At 59.3% G+C, this 20,930-nt stretch overlaps 1 protein-coding gene across 4 annotated transcripts in view; it reads left to right on the forward strand.

Moving 5' to 3' along the window:
• Positions 1 to 20,930, forward strand: part of SARDH (sarcosine dehydrogenase) — a 67,849-nt gene that overhangs the window by 6,487 nt on the left and 40,432 nt on the right. For all 4 annotated transcript variants that reach the window (XM_044778449.2, XM_014863330.3, XM_070518425.1 and 1 more), the window contains 8 exons: positions 125 to 248; positions 446 to 546; positions 8,416 to 8,520; positions 9,718 to 9,847; positions 14,172 to 14,258; positions 14,520 to 14,610; positions 17,682 to 17,823; positions 20,325 to 20,411. In XM_044778449.2, coding sequence (XP_044634384.1) covers positions 125 to 248; positions 446 to 546; positions 8,416 to 8,520; positions 9,718 to 9,847; positions 14,172 to 14,258; positions 14,520 to 14,610; positions 17,682 to 17,823; positions 20,325 to 20,411 — 867 coding nt within the window. The remainder of the gene's footprint in view (positions 1 to 124; positions 249 to 445; positions 547 to 8,415; positions 8,521 to 9,717; positions 9,848 to 14,171; positions 14,259 to 14,519; positions 14,611 to 17,681; positions 17,824 to 20,324; positions 20,412 to 20,930) is intronic.

Raw genomic sequence — 20,930 nt, forward strand, 5'->3', positions numbered from 1 at the left:
ACAGGAAGCCGGCCCTCGCAGAAGCAGAGGTCCCAGGTCCCGCCCAGGATGGGGGCGGTGAGAGGGTGGGTGCTCAGCGCCCTCAGAGTGCACATGGCTTTGGATCAGCTCCTCTCGTTCCCAGGTCATCGAGAACTGCCCAGTGACCGGCATCCGTGTGCGGACAGATGACTTCGGGGTGCGGCGGGTGGCAGCTGTGGAGACAGAGCACGGCTCCATCCAGACGCCCTGTGTGGTCAATTGTGCAGGTGGGAGTGGCGTTCCTCCTGGCTCCGGAGTGGCCATGCTGGCTGCTCCCTAAATCAGGCCTTTCTTTGGGGAGGGGGCCGGCTGTGACCTGGGGGGATTGCTGCCAGGGCAGATGAGCAGAGGCGCCCTATGCCCACCTGGCTGGTAGTGCCCACCAGGGGCCAGCAGAACTGAGCTGTCCATGCTTTGCCTGCAGGAGTGTGGGCGGGCGCTGTGGGCCGGATGGCAGGAGTCAAGGTCCCGCTGGTGGCCATGCACCATGCCTATGTCGTCACTGAGCGCATTGAAGGGATCCAGGTTAGTCGATGGCCCCAGGAAGCCTGCCAGGCTGTGGGAGACTGGCTGTGGGGTTGGGCAGGGACCTGCTCTGAACCCCAGCTCTTACAGGTGGCATGACCCTCCTGGGTTCCCTCACTCTCAGTCGCCTCATCTGTGAAGTGGGCATCACACTGCGTGATTCGGGTGGTGTGAGACTTAAATGAGGTGGGGTGGGTGTAACCCCCATGGTGCCAACCCCCTCGGCCTTCGGGGCACAGCTTCTCATCGACGTCCTAGCCACAGCCCATGCCTGTCCTGCACGGTGCAGTCAGTCCTGCTTTTTGCCATGCCCTGTGCCCCAGGCATTTCTGGGAACCCCCAAATGTTTGCGTGCTCCCCAATATGCCCTGGTGCCAGTCTCATAGGGCACTGATTCTGGCCCCGAGAACCTCCTGGGGGCCTTAGAGACACCTCTGCCAAGAGAGGTGGAGGGTTGGGGTGCACCTGCTGGCACCTGGACTTCGTGCCTCCTGTTCTCTCTCCTCTCCTCCGCTTATCTCCTCTCTCCTATGGTGGCGGCTGGTAGCTTCCTGCCACCTTGTCATGGACCACTCCTCTCTCCCTCCCTCCCTCCCTCCATCCCTCCTCCATCCATCATCCAACCGTCCCTTCCTCACCCCTGCATCTATCCATCCATTCCTTTTCCCATTTACCCTCTATCCCTCCCTCCATCTGTCCCTCCGTCCATCCGTTCATCCCTCCGTCTCTCCATCACGCTCTCCACCCTTTCATCTCCCCTTTCACCATTCCTCCGTCTCCATCCACTCATTAAGCCGTCCATCCACTATCCCACCTAACCCCTCCTCCCCACCCCTCTCTCCATCCAACCTTGACGGATAAGCTCTGTGTCCGGGTCCTGTTCTAGCAACCCGGCCTGTCACAGACCTAGTTCTCATCCGGGTGAGCTGGGGGAGGGTACAGATGCGTGAATATGCTTATTTATTCCAAAACAGGCAGCAGAGGGCTCTGTGGGGCGAGCACAGGGGCCGTAGGCTCCCAGCCCGTGGACCAGGGGAGGCTCCCTGGTGGAGGCCGTGTCTGAGGATCTTCTGCAGGGTTGGAGGGGTGGCAGGGAAGGGGTGTGGTGGAGAAGGGAGCTGCACGGAGCTGGCAGCTGGGGACCTGCAGACAGTTCAGAGAGGAGGTCAGAGGGTGGGGTGGGGAGAGTGAGACCAGACTGCACTTGTTTAGGGTCGGACCCCAAAGAGGGTCCTGGGAGCCTCGTGCCTACTTGGCTTCCCTCTGGTCACTGGTGGACCACAGTGGTGGAGGGCGTGGGAAGCTGAGGTGGAGGCTGGGTCCCCACCCCTGCCCCTCCCCCTTGACGCAGGATTTCCCGCATTGGTGAGTGGGTTCAATGTGGTCCAGCACACGCCTCCTGAGGGCTGCCGTGGGCCATGGGCTGGGGAACCGAGAGCAGTCACGCTGTTGGCGGGAGGACTCCCTGGCCCTGGTTCTGTGGGGAGAGCCCCCATGTGGCCGCCAGGGGTCGCCCTCGGGCCGCCGTGGGCTCAGGAGGGCTGGGCTAAAGCTGGGGACAGACTGGGGGGTAGCGCAGGGCCCTGTCCTGGGGGTGGCTGCGGGGAGGGGGACCCCAGGGCATCCGCAGAGTCTCCATGCCCTGATTGCTCCTAAGGCCTGACTGAGGCACCCGTCAGGGAGGAACCAGGGCGGGGTCGGCCAGGGCCCACTCCGTGCGTTCAGGGTGAGAGCCAGCCTGGGGTCGTTCATGTTATCCTCAAACACGCTGCCACCCAGGGACCCGCTGTGCCTCTGGGAGCTCGAGGCTGCGCTGGTGCACCGGGAACGGGCCACCAGCCCAAAGAGCTCGGAGATCTGGGGCGGGGCAGAGTTCCACACGCTCCCCTTCACCCCATTGGCCATGTGGGGGGCTCTGGGAGGCCGGCCCTTCCTGAGGCCGCACCTGTACAGTCTGAATCTGGGAGGGGAGCTGGCCTCTGACCCTGACCTCCCACTGGCATGGCCTGACCCCTTGGTGGGTCAGAGAACCAGCTCCTTCGTGCCAAGGCGGGTCCTGGGGACAGGGGCTTTGGGGCATGCGCTGGGAGGCCCCCGCCGCCTGGGCCTGTCCTGGGGGCACGTGCTCCTGCCCACCCCATCCATGTCTGCTCAGACAGGCCCCTGGGCTCGACAGTCTTGCCCTGCAGGACCACATCTGCCTAGACCCGGGCCTCACGGCGCCAGGGGCCTGTGTGGCCACCTGAGCCAAGAGCTCTTCATCCTCTCGGGTGGGCAGAGGGCTGTGCTCTCCCAGGGACCCCCAGTTCTAAGGAGCTGTCCCAGTCCTGGGTCCTAGCCCAGCGAGCACTGCCCCCCGCTCCTCTGTGACCTCTGGGCCTGACTCTGCGTCCTTCAAATCGGTGAACCCGAGTGCTCTCGGATGGTCTGGCAGCCCCACCGACCTCCCCTGACTTTTGTAGAGGCTGCTCTGCCTGGCACAGAGCGGTGGGGAGGAGCCAGGCTCAGGGTCTGCAACTTGACTCTTCCATTCCCCAGCCCAGGCAAGTCAGGGTGCGGCTCTGAGCCTCAGTTTCGTTTTCTGCAGAATGGGTAATAATTGTACCTACTGCATAAGGCTGTGCTGAGGGAGGCAGCAAGTGATGGAGTTACAGGGCCAAGTGTGGGGCCTGTCACCGAGCAGGGGCTCATTAGGTGGTGGATGTGGTGATGGTGACCATGACCAAGGGGCACGGGTGGTCCAGCTAGCTGGTGCTTTGGAGGAAAGGACCAGGGAGGCTGGAGCCACAGGATGCCTTCCTGGAGGAAGTGGCCAGCAGGATTTGGATTGGGTGGAGGGCAGGGGAAGCAGGTGGAAGGGAATGGGTGGAGGTCAGGAGGCCTGGACGTCAGTGGGAATGGGCTCATACCTGTAGGGTGGGCTTCTGCATGGAGAGGGCAGGGAGGGCACCCTGTGGGCACCTTGGGGCTGAGCTGAGGCCGTGCTGGGTGCTCCGAGGCAGCGGGGGCCTTCCAAGGGCAGGGAGATGGGGACACTAATCCCGCTGGAACAAAAGTCAGGGCTTCCCCGGCCACCAGGTGTCCCCACCGTCCTGCTCTCTGGCGCTCCAGAGGTCGGTTTGGTTTGTTTTCGGAGTAGCAGTGACGGTAGAGGTAACGAGGGCACCGTTGTTGTTTCTGAAGTGCTCAGTTACCAGAGCCGACAACAGCGCCTGTGTACCTCCTGCCGGCCGCCCCGCAGTGCACACACTCTTATTCCAGACCTACGGAGGAGCGGGACAGCCGGGAGACGGGGGGAGGGGGACGTTCACGGAGCATCTCCTCAAAGATGGGGGGGGTGGCATCTCCAGGGCAGGGTAAATGAGAGAGGCGGTTCCTCCGGGGCTGGGGACCTCAGAGGAGGCGGCTTCCCCACTCCGGCTGGTTTCTAAATTGATTTTGTTTTGTTTGTTTATTTGTTTGTTGGGTAAATCAGTAGTCAGTGTTTGCAATATAATGTCTATGTAAATATTCTTAACTCCTGAGCAAATAGTGTTCCACTTTTTGTGTTTCCTGGAGTTGTTAATAGTTTTTTTTCAGTTACTCAGTTTTCTATGTAACTGTCATCTATCTATCTATTATCTTTCTATCATCTATCTATCATCTATCGTGTGTCTATCATCTATTTATCTATCTACCTATCATCCATCTATCATCTATCTATCTTCTATCTATCATCTGTCTATCTATCATCTATCTGTCATCTATCTATCTATCATCTGTCTATCATCTATTTATCTATCTACTTATCATCTATCTATCTATCTATCTAACATTATCTTCATCCATCATCACTCTCCATTTCCCACCCCACCCCCAGCCTCAGATGATCACTAATCTGATTTCTGTCTCTATGGATTTTCCTATTCCAGACATTTAATAAAATGGAATCGTACCTTTGTGACCTTTCGTGTCTGCCTTCTTTCACTCAGCCTGATGTTTTCAAGGTTCATCCGTGTGGTACACGTGTCAGAATTTCCTTCCTTTTTGTGGCTGAACGACATTCTACTGTATACCACGTAATAGGTATCTGTTCATCTGCTGATGGGCGTTTGAGTGTTTCCACGTTTGGGTTATTATGAATCACACTGCTGTGAATGTTCATGTACAAGTTCTCGTGTGGGCCTGTGTTTTCGTTTCTCTTGGGTAGATGCCATGGAGTGGAATTGCTGGGTCACGTGGAAACTCTGCTACTTTTTGAGGAACTGTCAGGCTGTTTTCCAAAGCAGCTGCATCATTTTACCACCAGCAGTGCAGGAGGGTTCTGACTTCTCCACATCCTCAGCAACACTTGTTGCCTGTCTTTGTGGTTCCAGCCATCCTAGTGGGTGTGAAGTGATACCTTGTAGTCTTGAGTTGCATTTCCCTAACGACTAACGATGCTGAGCATCATTCATGTGCTCGTTGGCCATTTGTGTATCTTCTTTGGAGAAATGTTTATTCAGATACTGCGTTCATTTTTAAATTGGGTTGTTTGTCTTTTTATCCAGTTATGAGTTCTTCACACATTCTGGTTACAAGTCCCCTATCAGACATATGATTTGCAAATATTTCCTCCCATTCTGTGGGTTGTCTTTTCACTTTTTGGATGGTGTCGTTGGCAGCATAAAAGATCCTAATCTTGATGAAGTACAACTTATGTCTTTTTTCTTTTGTCCCTTGTGCTTATGGTGTCATATTTCAGAAGGTGTTTTCCTAAGCCAGGGCCACAGAGATTTATTCCCATATTTTCTCCTCAGAATTTTATAGTTTTAGCTCTTATGCTTCAGTCTGTGAGCATTTTGACGACATTTGTGTGGGTGTGAGGAAGGGCTCCACTTCATTCTTCCGCGTGTGGATGTCCAGTGGTCCCTGCTCCATCTGTTGATTATTATTTCCTCTGTTGAGTTGCCTGGCGCCCTCATCGAAAGTCAATTGACCAGAAACGTGAGGGTTTATGTCTGGACTCTCAGTTCTACTCCGTTGATCTGTGTGTCCATCCTTAGGTCATACCACTCCCTCTTGACCACAGGAGCTTCATAGTAAGTGTTGAAGTCAGGAAATTGGAGTCTTCTGGCTTTGTTCTTCTTTTTCAAGATTGTTTGGAATATTCTGGGTCCCTTGCATTTCTGTGTGAATTTTAGGATCGGCTTGTCGATTTCCGCCAAGAAGCCAGCTGAGGTTTCGGTGGAGACCGTGCTGAGTCTGCAGATCAGTTAGAGGCGCATTGTCACCTCAACAGCAGCAATTCTTCCTTTCATAGACACGGGGTGTCTGTCCATTTATTTAGGTCTTCTTTAATTCCCTTCAAAAATATTTTCTACCTGTTAGAGTACAAGTTTTGCACTTCTTTTGTTAAATTTATTCATAAGCATTTAATTATTTTTGATAGTGTTGTGAATGGAATTGTTTTCCGAATTTCGTTTTCGATTGTTCATTGCTGGAGTATAGAAATACAATAGTTTTTTGTTTGTTATATATTCACCTGTATCCTGCAACTTTGTTGATCTATTTCATTAGTCCTAGTAGCTTTTAGGTGTTTCCCCAGGATTTTCTGTATGCAGGATCGTGTCATCTGCAAACAGGGACAGTTTTACTTATTCTCCAATCTGGATGCCTAATTTTATTACTTCTTCTTGACTAACTGTTGCTGTGGCCAAGACCTCCAGCACAGTGTTGAGTAGAAGGGTTAGAGCGGACACCCTTCTCTTGTGCCTCATCTTAGGGTGAAAGCCACCAGGAAGTGTGCGTTAGCTGTGGGTTTTTCTTAGATGCCCTTCATCAGGAGAGTCCCTGCTGTTATCAGATTGTTGACTGTTTTTATCATAAAAGGTGTTTATTCTGTCTAAGGCTTTTTCTGCATCGACTGAAATGACTAGTGGTTTTCATCCTTTGCTCTGTTGATACGGTGTGTTACATAGACTGATTTTCAGATGTTAAACCAACCTTGCATTCCTGGGATAAATCCCACTTGTTCGTGGTATATAATCCTTTTCGTATGTTGTTGGATTCACTTTGCTGGTATTTTGTTGAAGATACTTGCATCTATATTCATAACCGTCACATTCCCCCCCCCCAAACATTTCCATGAATCTGTCAAACACCCATCAATAATGTTTTCTGCACCCTCATACACACAGAGAAATCGCGTGAAGTCTGTAAATGCCCTTCCCCTCCCCAGAGGACTCCTCCCACTGCCTTCTGATCTTCTCCATTTTGGACCAATTGCCTCCCGGCATCTGCTCGCCTGTTACCCTGGGACCTCCCTCCTGCCTCTTCTGTTTGGACCTGCTGCTCTCTGGATCCACAGCAGGTTCCTTGTAGCTTACATAGAAGGGAGACATGAGAAGTAAATGTTTTTGTGTCCATGAATGTCTGAAAAACTCTTTGTTCTTTCCTTACACTTGATTGATGGATTGACTGGGTCTAGAATTCTGCATTTAAAATCATTGTCCATCAGAATTTTGAAGACTTTGCTCCAGGTCTTCCAGCCTTCAGGGGTGCTGCTCCTGTATTTGGGACCCCCCGTTCACCTGACATTCTGACGTTTCACCCCGACATGGCCTCTGTGCAGGGCTGGCCCGTTCACAGGGCTTGGCGGGCACTTGTGGGCCTTTCAATACGGAGATTCTCAGTTTTCAATCTGAGAAGTGTCTTGGGTTATGGCTCTGACATTCCCTTCAGCTCCATTTTCTCCGTTTTCTTCTTCTGGAACCCCCTAAGGTGGATGTTGGACCTTCAGGATTGATCTCCTGATTTTCTTATTTTTTCCTTTCCTGATTTCTATTTCTTCATCTTTTGGGGGCTAATATCTGGAAGATGGTCTCGGCCTTATCCCATCCTTCTGTTGCATTTTAGTTTGGATGATCATCTCTCATTTGAAGGCGTCTGTCTTGGCCTGGGCTTGTCCCTTCTCTGTGACCTTGCTTTATGGATCCCGGCTTCTCACGTCCCTGAAGTTCTTGTGGAGGCGCCATTTTAAAACAGAGTTTCCCCAGGCTGACCGGAAGATTGAAGAGAGAGGATGGGAGAGCCTCTTGCAGGGGGTTGAGGGGCGAGCCCCCTCTTTGGTGAGGGGCCCCGGTGTCAGCATCTGGAGCCAGCCACGGGCCACTCAGTGTCCCCACAGAAGAGCCTCCAGTCTGCTGTCAAGGGGGCTGGTAGCCCACCCCTCCCCTCCCCTGAGCCTGCAGCTCTGGGATCGGCTTCTCCAGAGACAGACCTCAGGGCTCCTGCAGGGCGGGGCCAGGCCCTGGGCTGCACACGGTGGGCATGGATGGGGTCTGGGTGCAACTGCTTTGAAGAGACCCTACCCATCTTCCTGTTCACATGCACGCATGCACACACACTGTCTCACACACACACACACATGCATGCATGCACACGCGCATACACACCTCCTGCAGAGGGGCCTGGGGCTGCCACAGGCTTGGCCTCTGCAGATTGGAGCGGACAGAGGGTAGGAAACTGGCCTGCCTTGTTCAGTCTCCCTCCTGGAAACCCGAGCTAGGGCAGGCCCTCCTCTGTGCCTCCACTCCCCAGGGAGGGTTGAGATCCCCTCTCTGTGGCCATCACTTTCTGTTCTCCTGTCTTTGTGGGTTATACTTTTTCTTCCCTCCCTCCTCCATTCCCCCTCTTTCTTCCATCTTTGCTGCCCTTTCATGGGGTTTGAAGAACGAGAGACTTAAGTGGGGGTGGTTCATCCACCGTGTGAGCCCAGGTCCACTCTGTCCTCAGGATCTTATGATGAGGAGGTGCTGTGGTTCCCCCGTGGGCCTGAGACCCCTGGGGGAGGCACAGGGCCCACCATCCCACCTGGCTGACCCGAGGCCTTCCTGCTCTGCCCTCTAGAACATGCCCAACGTCCGCGACCACGACGCCTCCGTCTACCTCCGCCTCCAGGGGGACGCCTTGTCTGTGGGCGGCTATGAGGCCAACCCCATCTTCTGGGAGGAGGTGAGACACTGAGCGGTCGAGGGAGGGGCTCGGGGCTGCATCTCCGCATGGGGAGCCCTCTTCCAGAGAGCCCCCCCCCCCCCGAAGCTCCTCAGGTGCACACCAGAGCAGTGGCAGGTCCCCTGGCCCCACAAGGGTCAGGCCCACTTTTCTCTGACCCTGAAGAACCTGGTACCCGGGTAGATCCCAACCTGGGCAGGTGGAAGGCTTGCCTCAAAACCTCAACTGTTGCTGCAAACATGTGAAATAATGACCTTAGAAAATCATAAAAACTTTTAAGTTGTCTGTCCGTCAGCAAACGATCCTGTACCCCCCATGGCTGCAGCAGCCTCTCCCCCAGGCCTGGGCTGCTCTCTGTAGGCCCAGTGGCCCCATCGCCCCCATTACATGTGCGTGGCCCACCCTCATCCTTACATTTATGTATTTAGTCCACAAATTGAGTGACTAAATGACAGCTTGGACCAGATACTATTTTACTTTCTGGGGGAAGAGGGAGACTAAGATAAAAGTCCCTGTTGCAGGAAGGCTATATTTTGGTGGGGAGACGTACAATAAACAAACAAACAAGTAATGCAATTTTGGATGGTGATCTGTGCACTTAATGAAGTTAGCAGGTTAAGGTTAAGCCTAGGGAGACTGGAGTGGAAGGATGTCTTTCCGACTGTGGTCAGACAGAGTTCCCTGTGGAGGTGACATCTGTGCAGAACCCTGCAGAGAACTAGGTGGGCAAGGAGCTGCCCCAGGTGGAGGTGAAGGCCCTGAGGTCAGATCAAGCTTGCCTTTCTCGAAGAACTGAAGGGAGGTCAGCTGGCCATGGGTCGGTGGTAGACGTGGGCAGGACCAATTCAGGTAGGGCTTCATGAGCCACAGGGAGTCACAGGGAGCCATGGGAGGCTGGAGAGCAAGAGTGTGATCCGATCTGGGAGACTGGGGCAGCGAAGGAGGGTGGGCAGACAGGGCAGCCAGGTAGAGGCCGTGGCAACAATCAAGGGCAGAGCAGGTGGGGCCCAGGCAGGGAAGGAGGACAGGCAGGCCCCGCAGATGGGTTGGTGACAGGAGAGAAACTGAGGGGACCTAAGGGGTCCAGCCCAGCCCAGTCACTCACCTAGCCCCGGGAGGCTGGCCAGGCTCCCACCTGGCCCCCTCTGCTCCAACTGGGCAGCTGTCCCAGGACACGTGCCCCCGCCCTGCCCCCAGGTGTCCGACAAGTTTGCCTTTGGCCTCTTTGACCTGGACTGGGACGTGTTCACCCAGCACATCGAAGGCGCCATCAACCGGGTCCCCGTGCTGGAGAAGACGGGGGTCAAGTCCACGGTCTGTGGCCCAGGTGAGTGGGGAGGCCTGGAAGCTGGGGGTGGGCATCCTTGGGTCCTTCGGGCTGTCTCCTGAGGCTGCCCTGTGCCAGTCCATCCCCAGGCTGTCCCCACGCTCTCTCGTCACATGGTTCCCACAGCTCTGGGTGTCAGCACTGCTTTTAGTCCTCTCTGCAGACAAGAGGCCGGAGCTGTGAGGGCAGAAATTTGCACACGGGCACGTGGCCAGGCTTCTTCCCACCCCAGTGCCAGCCCCTTCTGACGTCCCAGTCCGGGCTCTTCATCCCCACTCGACCCCTCCCTGGAACGTGGTGTTGACATCTGTAAAATGGGATGGTGAGCCCCACCCAGCGTCTGGGAGGCCGAGCGAGGAGGGGGGCCAGGCCCTTTCCCGGGGCCATTCCCACAGGGCTGGAGACCCCCAGTGCCCGGTCCAGCCTCAGCCCCCACTCCCTGCTTCCCAGAGAGCTCCGCCCTGGCCGGCACCCCGGGCCGTCGGCCTCACCCTGCTCTCTGGCCTCGGCAGTCAGCGCTGGCAGGGCTGGACACCCGCTCGGTTTGGAAGGGTCCTGCGGCCCACCTCGTCTCCTTCCTCCAGGAGAGCTGAGCTGACGCAGGCTGGAGCAGCAAGCGGGGCTGTGAGCAAGGTCGCAGTGCCCACGGTGGGGTCTGCCGAGCGCAGCCCCTGACTGCCTGCTGTGGTTGGCACTTGGTGGGTCCTGCACAGGCTGGGGGAGGCCAGGACCCACGGAGCTGAAGGGTTTGCCCGAGGCCAGCAGCTCACTCCTGCAGGGCCCAGGCCAGGCTTTGGGAGTTCCAAGATGAGCGACAGATCCGCATGAGTCACTCACAGCTCAGCAGGGAGAGATGACCGCTCAGTGACTCCATGCCCCGGACAGACCTGGGGGTGCCTAGGGAGCTATGGGGACCCCAGAGTGGGTGAGGCTAATGCAGGCTGAGTGGGTTGTCTGAGCTGGGTCTCAAAGGCTGTGTGCAGGTGGAGAAGATTCCAGAATAAGATTCAAGGCCAAGGTGCACCATGAGCAGAGATGTGGTGCAGAGGAGCCTGCACAGGGCCCCCTTGGTTCCTCTGCCTCTGCCGAGCGCTGGCCCTGCCCGTGCAGAGGGCGAGTGAGGAGCACGGCCCGCCGGAGGCTGGGCAGGCCTCGCGTGGTGCGAGCCTGAGGAGGTAGGCTGCCGGGCAGCGGAGGCAGCCTGTTCCAGGGCGATGGCGTGGATGGGAGAGGCTGCTGGCCTGGGGTCCTGGCAAAGGGTGGTCTCTGGAAGGTAGGAGGGGCTCACCCTGGCCTCAGAGCCAGGTGGTCTCAGCTGAGGGGCTCTGCCTGTGGTTAGGCCTAGAAGCTACCAGATACCCAGCACCCATATTGTCGTCGTCTGCCTTTCATTCCACGTTGACTGGCACCTCCTCTGGCAGAGGCAGCACACGGTCAGGTGGGGCAGACGGGGGTGGTCTGTCTGCTGCAGCCCAGGGGCTGGGTGCTCTGACGGGAAGTACAAGGGTGGTGGGCGCAGGAGGGTGGGCTGTCCAGAGGAGGGACAGCCATGCCGAGCCGTGAAGGGGGAGTGGGCACTGAGCGGGGCTGCAGGAGGAGTGTCTGAGCAGGGGGAGCGGGCCAAGTGCAGGCCAGAGACACGCCCCGTGCATCATGGTTCCAGCAGAATCATACCGGTGTCCCCCTTCCTTCCTGGCTCACACAGGGCCTCTCTAACCCTCAACAAAGGCAGGAAACGGGTGGGCTGAGCCTGCCCCCTCAGGGCTGTGGAGACAGCTCAGGGAGGCAGTGTTGCCTGAAGAGGATACTTTGTATCCCAGGCTCTGAGTTGGAGCCTGGCTGGGCCCTGATTGGCCCAGTGGCCCAGGCTGCTGAGCCCCCTTGGGCGTCTGTGTCCTCCTCTGTGAAATGGGCAACAGAGCACCTGTGAGCAGGGGCAGAGCGAGGATGAGGGGCCGTGGGTGAGGGGCGGGTCACGGTCCAGGCCAGCGGACTGCAGAGTCCCCTGAGCGAAGTGGACGGCCGGAGGCCACCGGGTGGAGTGCCCTCCAAGGGTCATGCAGCGAATGGGGGTGGGGCCAGGACAGGAGGGAGGGTCCTGATGCCTAGCAGCTGTGGCCTGCTGGGGGGCCAGCCTGGCGTCCACACAGGCGCAGGCCGGGCTGCTTTCACCTGTTCAGTGCATAAAGAAGCCTGTGGCTTCCCCAGGAGAGACAGGTGGGGACAGGGGCCCACTGTAGTGGGCAGGTGGGAGGCCAGCCTAGTGCAGGACGCCCACTCCCCACGGCTCCCCTGGGCCTGCGTGGGACTGGCAGTGAGAGGGAGAGGCCTGGAAGGATCCTAGGGGCAGGCATCACCCGGGAGCATCCTCGTTGTCATTAGACTGGGGTCCTCGCCCCCAGGAAGGCCTGTCTGTGGGGACACATGCGTGTGAGGACATCTCGTGCCTGGTTTCCTGGCCGTGGGGGAGGATTGGTGGGGAAACCAGCATCTCTCCGTGCCGGGGAGGACAGGTGCGGTCGACGGCCTTCGGCCTCTGGGACAGCAGGGAAGTCCCAGGCCCCCTTGACTTTGGGGCAGCTGGGGCAGGCAGAGCGCTCACTCCAGAGTCAGGTGGTCAGAGCCAGGGTCGGGCCCCCGCCCATGCTGCCTGGGGGGCCCGTGCACCCCACATGCACCCTCATGTTGCTCGATTGTGAGTCACTTGTCAAACATCCAAGAGACCCTTGTCTCCCGAAACGCTCCTGCTGCTGGCTCTCTGCTCGAGTCCCCGCGAGGCTGTTCAGAACGTCCTGTCCACCTGCCAGGCCGGCCAGAAACGCTTCCAGGCACCCAAGGGCTCAGAGGGCGGTCCCGCACGCACCTGTGGCCTCCCCCTCCTTTCCTGCCGGGGCGGCTCCTTCTCCATCACCTCCTCCGAGCCACCCTGGCTTCTCGCCTCCCCACCCGACGGTCTCCCCGCCTCCCTCCTCGCTCCTTGTAGCCCGATCTTCACGCATGTATTGGTGGCTCTGCCCTCCTGACGCCTCTGCTGGAGGACCACCGAGGGTACCCCCCTCCTCTCTGTCCTGCCTCCTCCCCCTGCCTGCAGCCACCGGGCACTCTCTGCCCCCAGGAGGCCCAACTTCTTGGCAGCCCCCCCGGTCCCCCAGGGCTGGTGGCCTCCTTTCGCTCAGGTGCTGAGGGTCAGAGACCAGGGTCGGGTGGTCACCGCAGGGAACAGGACCCAGCTTGTCACCAGCACGTGTGGGAGAAGAGCTCGGGCCGGGAGCCAGGCAGCCAGCCGTCCTGCTCCAGGGGTCACTGGCAGGGCAACCAGGGATAAATGAGGCCCAGTGTCACACGGGGTCCTCTTCCCCACCCCGGGTACCGATGGTGCCAGCCAGAGAGGGTTGTTAGGAGCAGCCAGCACTCCAGTCACTCACAACCCCTGTCCCATCGTATTTTCTTCCCAGACCCTCTTTTCTGCTTATTTACCTCTTTGCTCTCTGTCTCGCTCACTCTCCCATCAGCTGCCCACCTGGGGGACTTGTCTCGTTCAGAGCTGCCTCCCAGGGCGGAGCCCTCGGCGCAGACGGATGGGCTGCAAGTGTCTGTAGACAGACTAACTCCAGCCCTGTGGAGTAAGAGCCGTGACCTGGAGTTTACAGATGAGGAAACTAAGGCTCAGAGAGGCGAAGTCACTTGCCCAAGGTCACACAGCTAGGAAGGGGTAAAGCAAGGTTGGAACCTAGGACTGTGACTGCAAAGTCCAGCTCTTTAAAATTATGCCCGAGAGTCCCTCTCTCTCCACGTCCTGGCCTCTGCCCATGGCCTGCTGGCAGCAGACAGAAGTGGGAGGCTCAGTCCCCTCTCCCAAAGCACTTATGATAATTTATTCATTCAACAAACATTGATCAAGCACCTACTGGGCCCAGTTTGCTGGGCCCTGTGCTAGGCCTCGGGACACAGCCGTGAGTGAAGCCCAGTCCCTGGCCTCAGTGCGGGAAGGTGGTGCAGGGAGGGGGAGCCACACACTGTGCTGGGGGCCAGCAAAAGGCCCCTCATCAGCAGGAGGATGGTGATAGCCAGGAGACAAACCTGGAGCCCGCAAGGCAGGCCCCAGCTCAGGTCGGGTAAATGCCAAGGAGCTCAGGGGAAGGTGGCAAGAGCAATCAGGGAGGCTCCCTGGAGGAAGTGGCCTTGAGCTGGGGGCCTTAAGGATGGTGAGGGTCTGGATGAAGGAGGCACCTGCAGACCCCCACCTCAATTACTGCCTCTCCGGAGACCCTGCCCCAAGTGCGTGTGGCCTGGAGGGAGCTTCAGGCTCCCCCCTCCCTTGCAGAGTCCTTCACGCCGGACCACAAGCCCCTGATGGGGGAGGCGCCCGAACTCCGAGGATTCTTCCTGGGCTGCGGCTTCAACAGTGCAGGCGAGTGTGGGCGGCAGCGGCCCCGGCCCCCGCCTGAGGGAGGGTGGCCCGCTCGGCCTCTCCAGTTCTCCCCCGAGGCGGGGGGCTGGCCCAGGAGCACGGGACAGGCCTGCAGGGAGGGGGTGAGGGCCCCTCGGGTGGCCATGCCCAGGCATGGGGTCCGGGGCTTGGGGGGTGAGGCTGCCTGTGGAGGTGGGAGGGGCAGGAATTGAGGGGGCGCTCTGGGGGTGGGTTGCAGACCTGTGGCTCTGCTCTTGCCAGGAATGATGCTGGGCGGCGGCTGTGGGCAGGAGCTGGCCCACTGGATCGTCCATGGGCGCCCTGAGAAGGACATGTATGGCTACGACATCAGGCGAGTGTGCTCCGGGCCCCATGGGCAGGGGCGCCTGCTTACCAGCTGCCCTAGGATCTGGCGAGGCGGGGAAAATAGGGAGGGCCTTTTAGAAAGGAGCCTTCCCTGAAATTCAGAGGGCTTCCTGGAAGAGGCAGCGGCAAGGGAAGATAGGGAGGAAGGCTGGCGGCAGGGGTGGGGCTACAGGGGCCTGGGTTTGGCAGATCCATGGCCCTTCCGTTTCCAGGATCTCTTGGGTCAGTGTCCTACCTGACCTGCCGGACAGCTCCAGGGTCATCTCCAGTGGAATCTCATCGTCCCACTTTGCAGACGGCGAGTCTGAGGCCTGGGGAGCAGGAGGGGCTGCACAGGCCGCCCGGGGCGCGGGGCTGGGCTGGGGTAGCTGTTACTGTGTGTGCGGTGGCCTGGACCCAGGTGGCCTTGAGCAGAGATGTCGGTCGCATCGTTCACTTACTGGGTGATGGGAATAAATCAGACTCAGTGCTGAGCGATTCCCGCCCCACCCTCCGTGACGCGGGATGAGGGTGTGTGGGCTGTGAGTGTCGGTGGAGCCGTGACCGCGTCCGTGTAGGTAAATGCTCGGCGTCAGGTGCACGCGGGAAACGCTGAGTAAACCTGAGCCGAGGGTGCTGATGGCAGAGCCGCGAGGCCTCCTGGTGCCCAGCCCTCTGCGAGTGGGGCCAGCGACACGGGCGCTCCCAGGCAGGGTCCCAAGGGGGGAGTAGTGGGGCCAGGATCATGTCCCCAGGTGGCAGCTCCGTGCCCTACAGGTGGCACTGCCTTTGGGTGTTCGCCCACTCCCCTGTACCCGCTCCTGGCACACAGCCTCCCTGGGGAGACCCCCGCTGCCTGGGAGGGCCAGAGAGGGTGGTGGCCCCGCTCTTCTGCACACCCGTCCCTTCCTGGCCTGATGAGGACGTTACTCCTACCATGGGGGATGTCTGGAACCCACCGAGACAGACAGACAGACAGACACTGAGATCGCCACTACTGCCACCCGCTCTGTGGTGCCTGGCGCAGTGTGCTCCACTCTCTGGCTGCCTCAGAGCCCGTCTGGGTCTGTGCCCACGCACTCTCCCAAGAGAGGAATGTTCCAGAAGTGATAAAGCTGCAAGGGGCCTCAGGGATGGACCAGGCCACGCCCCTCCCGCTACAAACAGCAGAAAGGAGGCTTCAATGGCGAAGGCCACTTGCTTGAGGTCACCCAGGACACTGGCCAGAGTGGGCAGGGACCCAGCTACCAGCCCTGGGCAGGGCTGTCCCCTGTGCCCCGGCTTCCCTCGAGGTGAGGCCTCCAGCGCTGGAATCAGACCCACCAATCACACCTGGCCCAGCAGGTCCTCCTAGGGCTGAAGTTACAAAACGGGGCCTGCCCCCTACCCGGGCTGGAGGGCCACAGGCAGGGCAGGGGGTCATACACCCAGCAGCAGCCTTAGCTCTCAGGCTGCCCGCGCCCCTGGCCAGTTGAGGACGAGGGCCGGGCCTCCCTCCCTCATCAGCCGTCTTTCGCTCACACGCTGAGACACGGCAGGGGTGCTTTGTGGGCTGGTCTGTGGTCGGGGGCAGAGCTGGGGCCTCTGTCCTGGGCCAGGATGGGGCCTTGGGGTTGGGAGGCAGAGGGTACAGGGAGGGAAACTCAGATCTGGTGCGCCCACCCTTCTGGCCCAGGCAGTGCACCCCCGGAGACAGCCGGCTAATGACATTCAGGCCCAGGCGGTCATTGACGTGGGACTTCCATGTCCACCAGCCACCGCTCCCCCCCCCCGCCCCCTGCTGACTGGATGGCTCCCACCACAGGGACCAGCTGCAGGCACCCCGCACCCAGGGGCTTTCGCTAGAACACTAATGAGATGCTCTTCCTGCCGAGGCCTGAGCGAGCAGATGTAGCTGTGTACTCTCAGCTGTTCCTCCTCCTCTCTGAGCCTCAGTTGCCCCATCCATGAAAGGGGAATGGCGGTCCACCGTCTCAGTGAAATGCATTTGAGGGTCCCGTGTGCAAATACTTCTTCCAGTGCCTGGCACAGGCGGGGCCCGGAGTGTGGGCTGTCAGGTTTAGGACAAGTCCCCAGGGTCCAGGTGAGCAGGGGAGGAGAACAGAGCCACTGAGGAGGGGGGCCCTGGAGGACAGGTGAGGTGCCAGCAGGTGGAAAGTGAAGGTGGGGACCGACGGGGGTCGGGGGGAGGCAGGATGAGCGGGGGGTCTGGGAGGTGGGTCTGTGCACGGGTGGGGCTGCTGGCCCAGCATCTCACTGCCGTGCACAGTTGGGCCTGGGCAGCCATGGCCCGGCTGAGACCAGACGGAAGTGCTGTTGGGCAGCTCCAGCTGCTCTGACCATGCGAGGGCTGGAGGAGGGGCCCAGGCGATGGGGGCTGGGGCCTCTTAGCTCAGAAGGAAATAGCTGGAGGCAGGGGTTGAAGGGGCTGCACGTGGTGTCCCAGCTCCAAGGGGACAAACCTGTCCTGATGACACCACCCCCGGGAGTGGGGTTCCGAGACACACCTGGGATTTCCCCCAGAGTCTCTGCACCTCTCAGGCCCCGGGCCTGACTCAGAGCTGGGGCCCACCTTCAGAAACAGACTCTGGGGGGCCCTGAGCTGAGAGGAGTGACTTCACCCCTGCCTCCCCTCCCCCTCCATCACGTCTGCTGACTCTAAACTCTGAAGATCCTTCACATGGACTTCCACCAGCTCGTGGGCTTCTGGACCCCTCCCGGGGCCTTCTCAGGCCTGGGCGCCAGAAGGTGATGGTGAGCGGGACTGAGCCCAAGGCCCAGGTCGGGGGTGAGAAGCACGGCTCGCCCCGGAGCACCGAGCACCATCCACCTGAGGGCCATGCCCGCGGTGTTCGCTCCCTGCTCCCGACAGCTGCGGGGGGCACAGGTGACCTCACCCAGGTCTGGGGGCTGCCAGAGCCCCACGCTGGAGCCTGCAGAGCCGGGAGCCCCTCTTGATGCCCGTGCCACGGGGAAGACTCTGGCAGAGGGGCGAGGGTCCAGCTTTGCCCTGGGTCCTGGGCCGGCCCTTCCCTAACAACCCCCCAGAGTGGTGACCGGGCCCTCCGTCTGCGACAGGCGCTTCCATCACTCGCTGACCGACCACCGCCGCTGGATTCGCGAGCGCAGCCACGAGTCCTATGCCAAGAATTACTCTGTGGTCTTCCCCCACGATGAGCCGCTGGCAGGGCGCAACATGAGGAGAGACCCCCTGCACGAGGTACGGCCCTGATGGCACCTGCTCTGGGCGGCTGAGCTCACTCGCGGGGAGGCCAGCGTATCGGGGTGACGGAAGTGCATGTGGTGCCCCCGCTGCAGGACAGGGGAGGGGATGAGTGGCTCCTCCATTCCCGGGTGCTTCCTGAAAGAACACGCTCAGAGAACACACCTGGGAGCCTCTCCTGACAGCTGACACAGGGCTCCTGAGCCGCAGGTGCACGGGCAGGTGAGGGCAGTTGCATATCAGAGGAGGGTGCAGCCAGACAGCGGCCTGCTTGTGGAGACTGCTTGGATGTCTTTGCTCCTTGGCAAGCTTCTACTTCTACGTTGAAACCCACCGTCAGATGCCCTTCCCTGAGGTCTGCCCCGTGCATTCTCCCAGGCCCCCTGGACAACGCAGGCACCTTGCCTGTGCTCCCAGCCCTTCTCCAGCCACCCCGCACCCCCACCTCATCTTGGGCTGCACACTTTGCTTACCTGTCTGCGAGGACCCTGGGAACAGGAGCTGTGCCCGGTCCCTCTGGTTCCTGAGCCCTGAGCACAGAGCCTGACTCTTAAGAGATGCTCAGGAATGTTTGGTGACTGGGTGGATGGGGAGGAGGCGGGGGCGGGGTAGGTGCAGGGAACAGGGCGCATTGAAGCTGAAGAAGGAGGCTCCTTGGTCGGGGACTCCAGTGCCTGGACCCCAGAGGGACCCGGTGTCCACTGCACCTCCGGGGACAGTGGCTGGAAGACCTCCGTGATTCCGGGGCTGCCCTGCCCCTCAGCCTGGCTTAGGGGCCAGCTAGGACCTCAGCCCACACGTGGCCCTGGGCCCTCCACAGCCTGCCTAGGGGCTTTAACCTCCCCACACTGGTCCCGACAGCTCAGCAGCCTCCCCGACAAACGCAGGGCTTGCTGGACCGGGGAGTGGAAGGAGGTGGGCTCAGGCACTTCTCCCCAAGGGCACAGTCCCTGCCCCCGAGGGACATCCCACTCACCCCGCCTGCACCTCTCTTCCTTCGAGCGCCCTTCTGAGGATGCTCCCAGCCACCATGTGTGTTTCTAAATAGAGGAGCCTGCTCCCACTTTCCCTCTGTGGACAGGGACCTCATCCCCGGTCCATGTGTCTCCATCACTCACTGAGGGGTTGTAGCCGGGTGTCAAGGTTGGCCGTGTGACTTTGTCTGCTTCTTGTCCCCCTCGGGGTCCCGTTGGTCCACAGGAGGCGGCAGACGCAGCCTGTCCGCACCCGTGGGCACCCATGAGCCCTGGCAGATGCGTGCCCCGCCATGCTCAGCATGGGCTCGTTTGCCCATTGCCAGTTGGACGGGGCGGCCCGCGGCACAGGGCCTTTCCAAACCTGAGAGTGGAGATAACTTTTTCCCCCAAACCAAATTTATTTTCAAAGAAATCTGCCACTAGATTACTTTATTGCATCCACTCTATTTTTTTTATTGTGGTAAAATTCATATAACACAAAATTTGCTGTTTTATAGCAGACAATTCAGGAGATTAAGTACATTCTCTATCCTGTGCAACCATCACCGCTATCTAGTTCGAAACATTTTCGTCACCCCGAAAGGGAACCCTGTACCCATTAAACAATAACTCCCGCTCCGCTCTCCCCCCAGCCTGGAAAAGCCACTCGTCTACTTTCTGTCCCCTGGATTTGCCTATTCTGGATTCTCCATGTAAATGGATTCAGATGCCATGTGACCTTTTCTGTCTGGCTTCCTTCCCTCAGCGTGCTGTTTTTGGGGTTCATCTGTGTCGTAGCAGGTGTCAGAATTCCTCTCCTTCTGAGGGCTGGATAATGTTCCGTAGGACAGACAGCCACAGTGACCGGTCCGTCAGTCGATGGGCACCTGGGCTGTTTCCGCCTCTCGGCTGTTGGGAATCATGTTGCTGTGAACACACGTGTACACGGCCCGTTCGACTCCCTGTTTTCGTTTCTCTTGGGTGTTCACCTGGGGGCAGAACTGCAGGGTCACATGGCGCACAGTCTGCTTGGCTGCCCCAACAAAATCCTGCTAACGGGGGCCTGAAACAGCAGAAGTTCACTCTCACTGCCTGGAGCCTGGGAGGCCCAGGTCAGGGGCCAGCTGTCAGGTTCCTGGTGAGAGCTCTTCCGCCTTCTCGCTGTGTCCGCCCATGGCGGAGAGAGAGCTCCCCTCTTTAGAAGGATTCGGGCCCCACCCCTATGACCTCATTTCACCCCAATTCCCTCCTCGTGGGCCTGTCTCCAAATACGGTCCCGCAGGGCGTGTGGGCTGCAACGTAGGAATGGGGGGCTGCCATCCGTCCACAGCAGAAGGTCATCGTACAGATGGCAATTCTTAGGGCAGTGCGGGGGTGCGGGGGGAGCTTGGGGGAGGAGCTGAAGCCTGGGCTTGGGGCCTGGCTCTGAGTGCGAGGATCTCTTTCCTCTCTGCTTCCTGGGGTATAAAGTGGTGGACTCGGTCGCTCTCTGCTCTGCATGGGGGGGTGTGCCTGGGTGTGAAGGGTACGTGTTCCCCCCAGGAGCTCCTTGCACGAGGCTGCGTGTTCCAGGAGCGGCACGGCTGGGAGCGGCCGGGATGGTTTAACCCCGGAGGAGGCACAGCTCCGGTGAGTAGACCCCTGGTGCCCAACAGCCATGCCACCCTCTGCCCCCACCCACCTCTCCCCTCTCTGCATTCCGGGATGCCCAGGGTGGCCGCACGGTCCAGCTGTCGCCAGTGCACGTGGAGGCTGACTGGACCGGGGGGCGGTTGAGTCATCTTCCACTCTGGGAAGCTGAGCTCCCGGCGATCTGCCTGTGAGCGTGTGCGGCTGCCTCTGCAGACGTCCCCACTCACCACCCACGGTGGCCAGGCCTTCCGCAGCCCTGATGAGCCTGGAGCCCCTGGGACAGCTGGTGTTCCACGGGGGCAGGGCGTGCACAGACACCCCCAGTGTGCAGGAGAAATTAGAGCATCTTCTCATAATTCTGTTCCTATATTTTTGGCAGCTGTGGCTGTTGTTTTGTTAGTAGAAGGGTTTAACACAAAATTAAGCATTCGTACGTTAGTCGATAAGTGGGGATTTCACAGCATCCTGGCCTCTGGGTGGTTCTCCTGGGGCTCCCCAACTCCCCAGTGCCTCCCA

This window comes from Equus asinus, chromosome 10 (genome assembly GCF_041296235.1).
Source record: "Equus asinus isolate D_3611 breed Donkey chromosome 10, EquAss-T2T_v2, whole genome shotgun sequence".
In the NCBI taxonomy this organism is placed as follows: domain Eukaryota; kingdom Metazoa; phylum Chordata; class Mammalia; order Perissodactyla; family Equidae; genus Equus; species Equus asinus.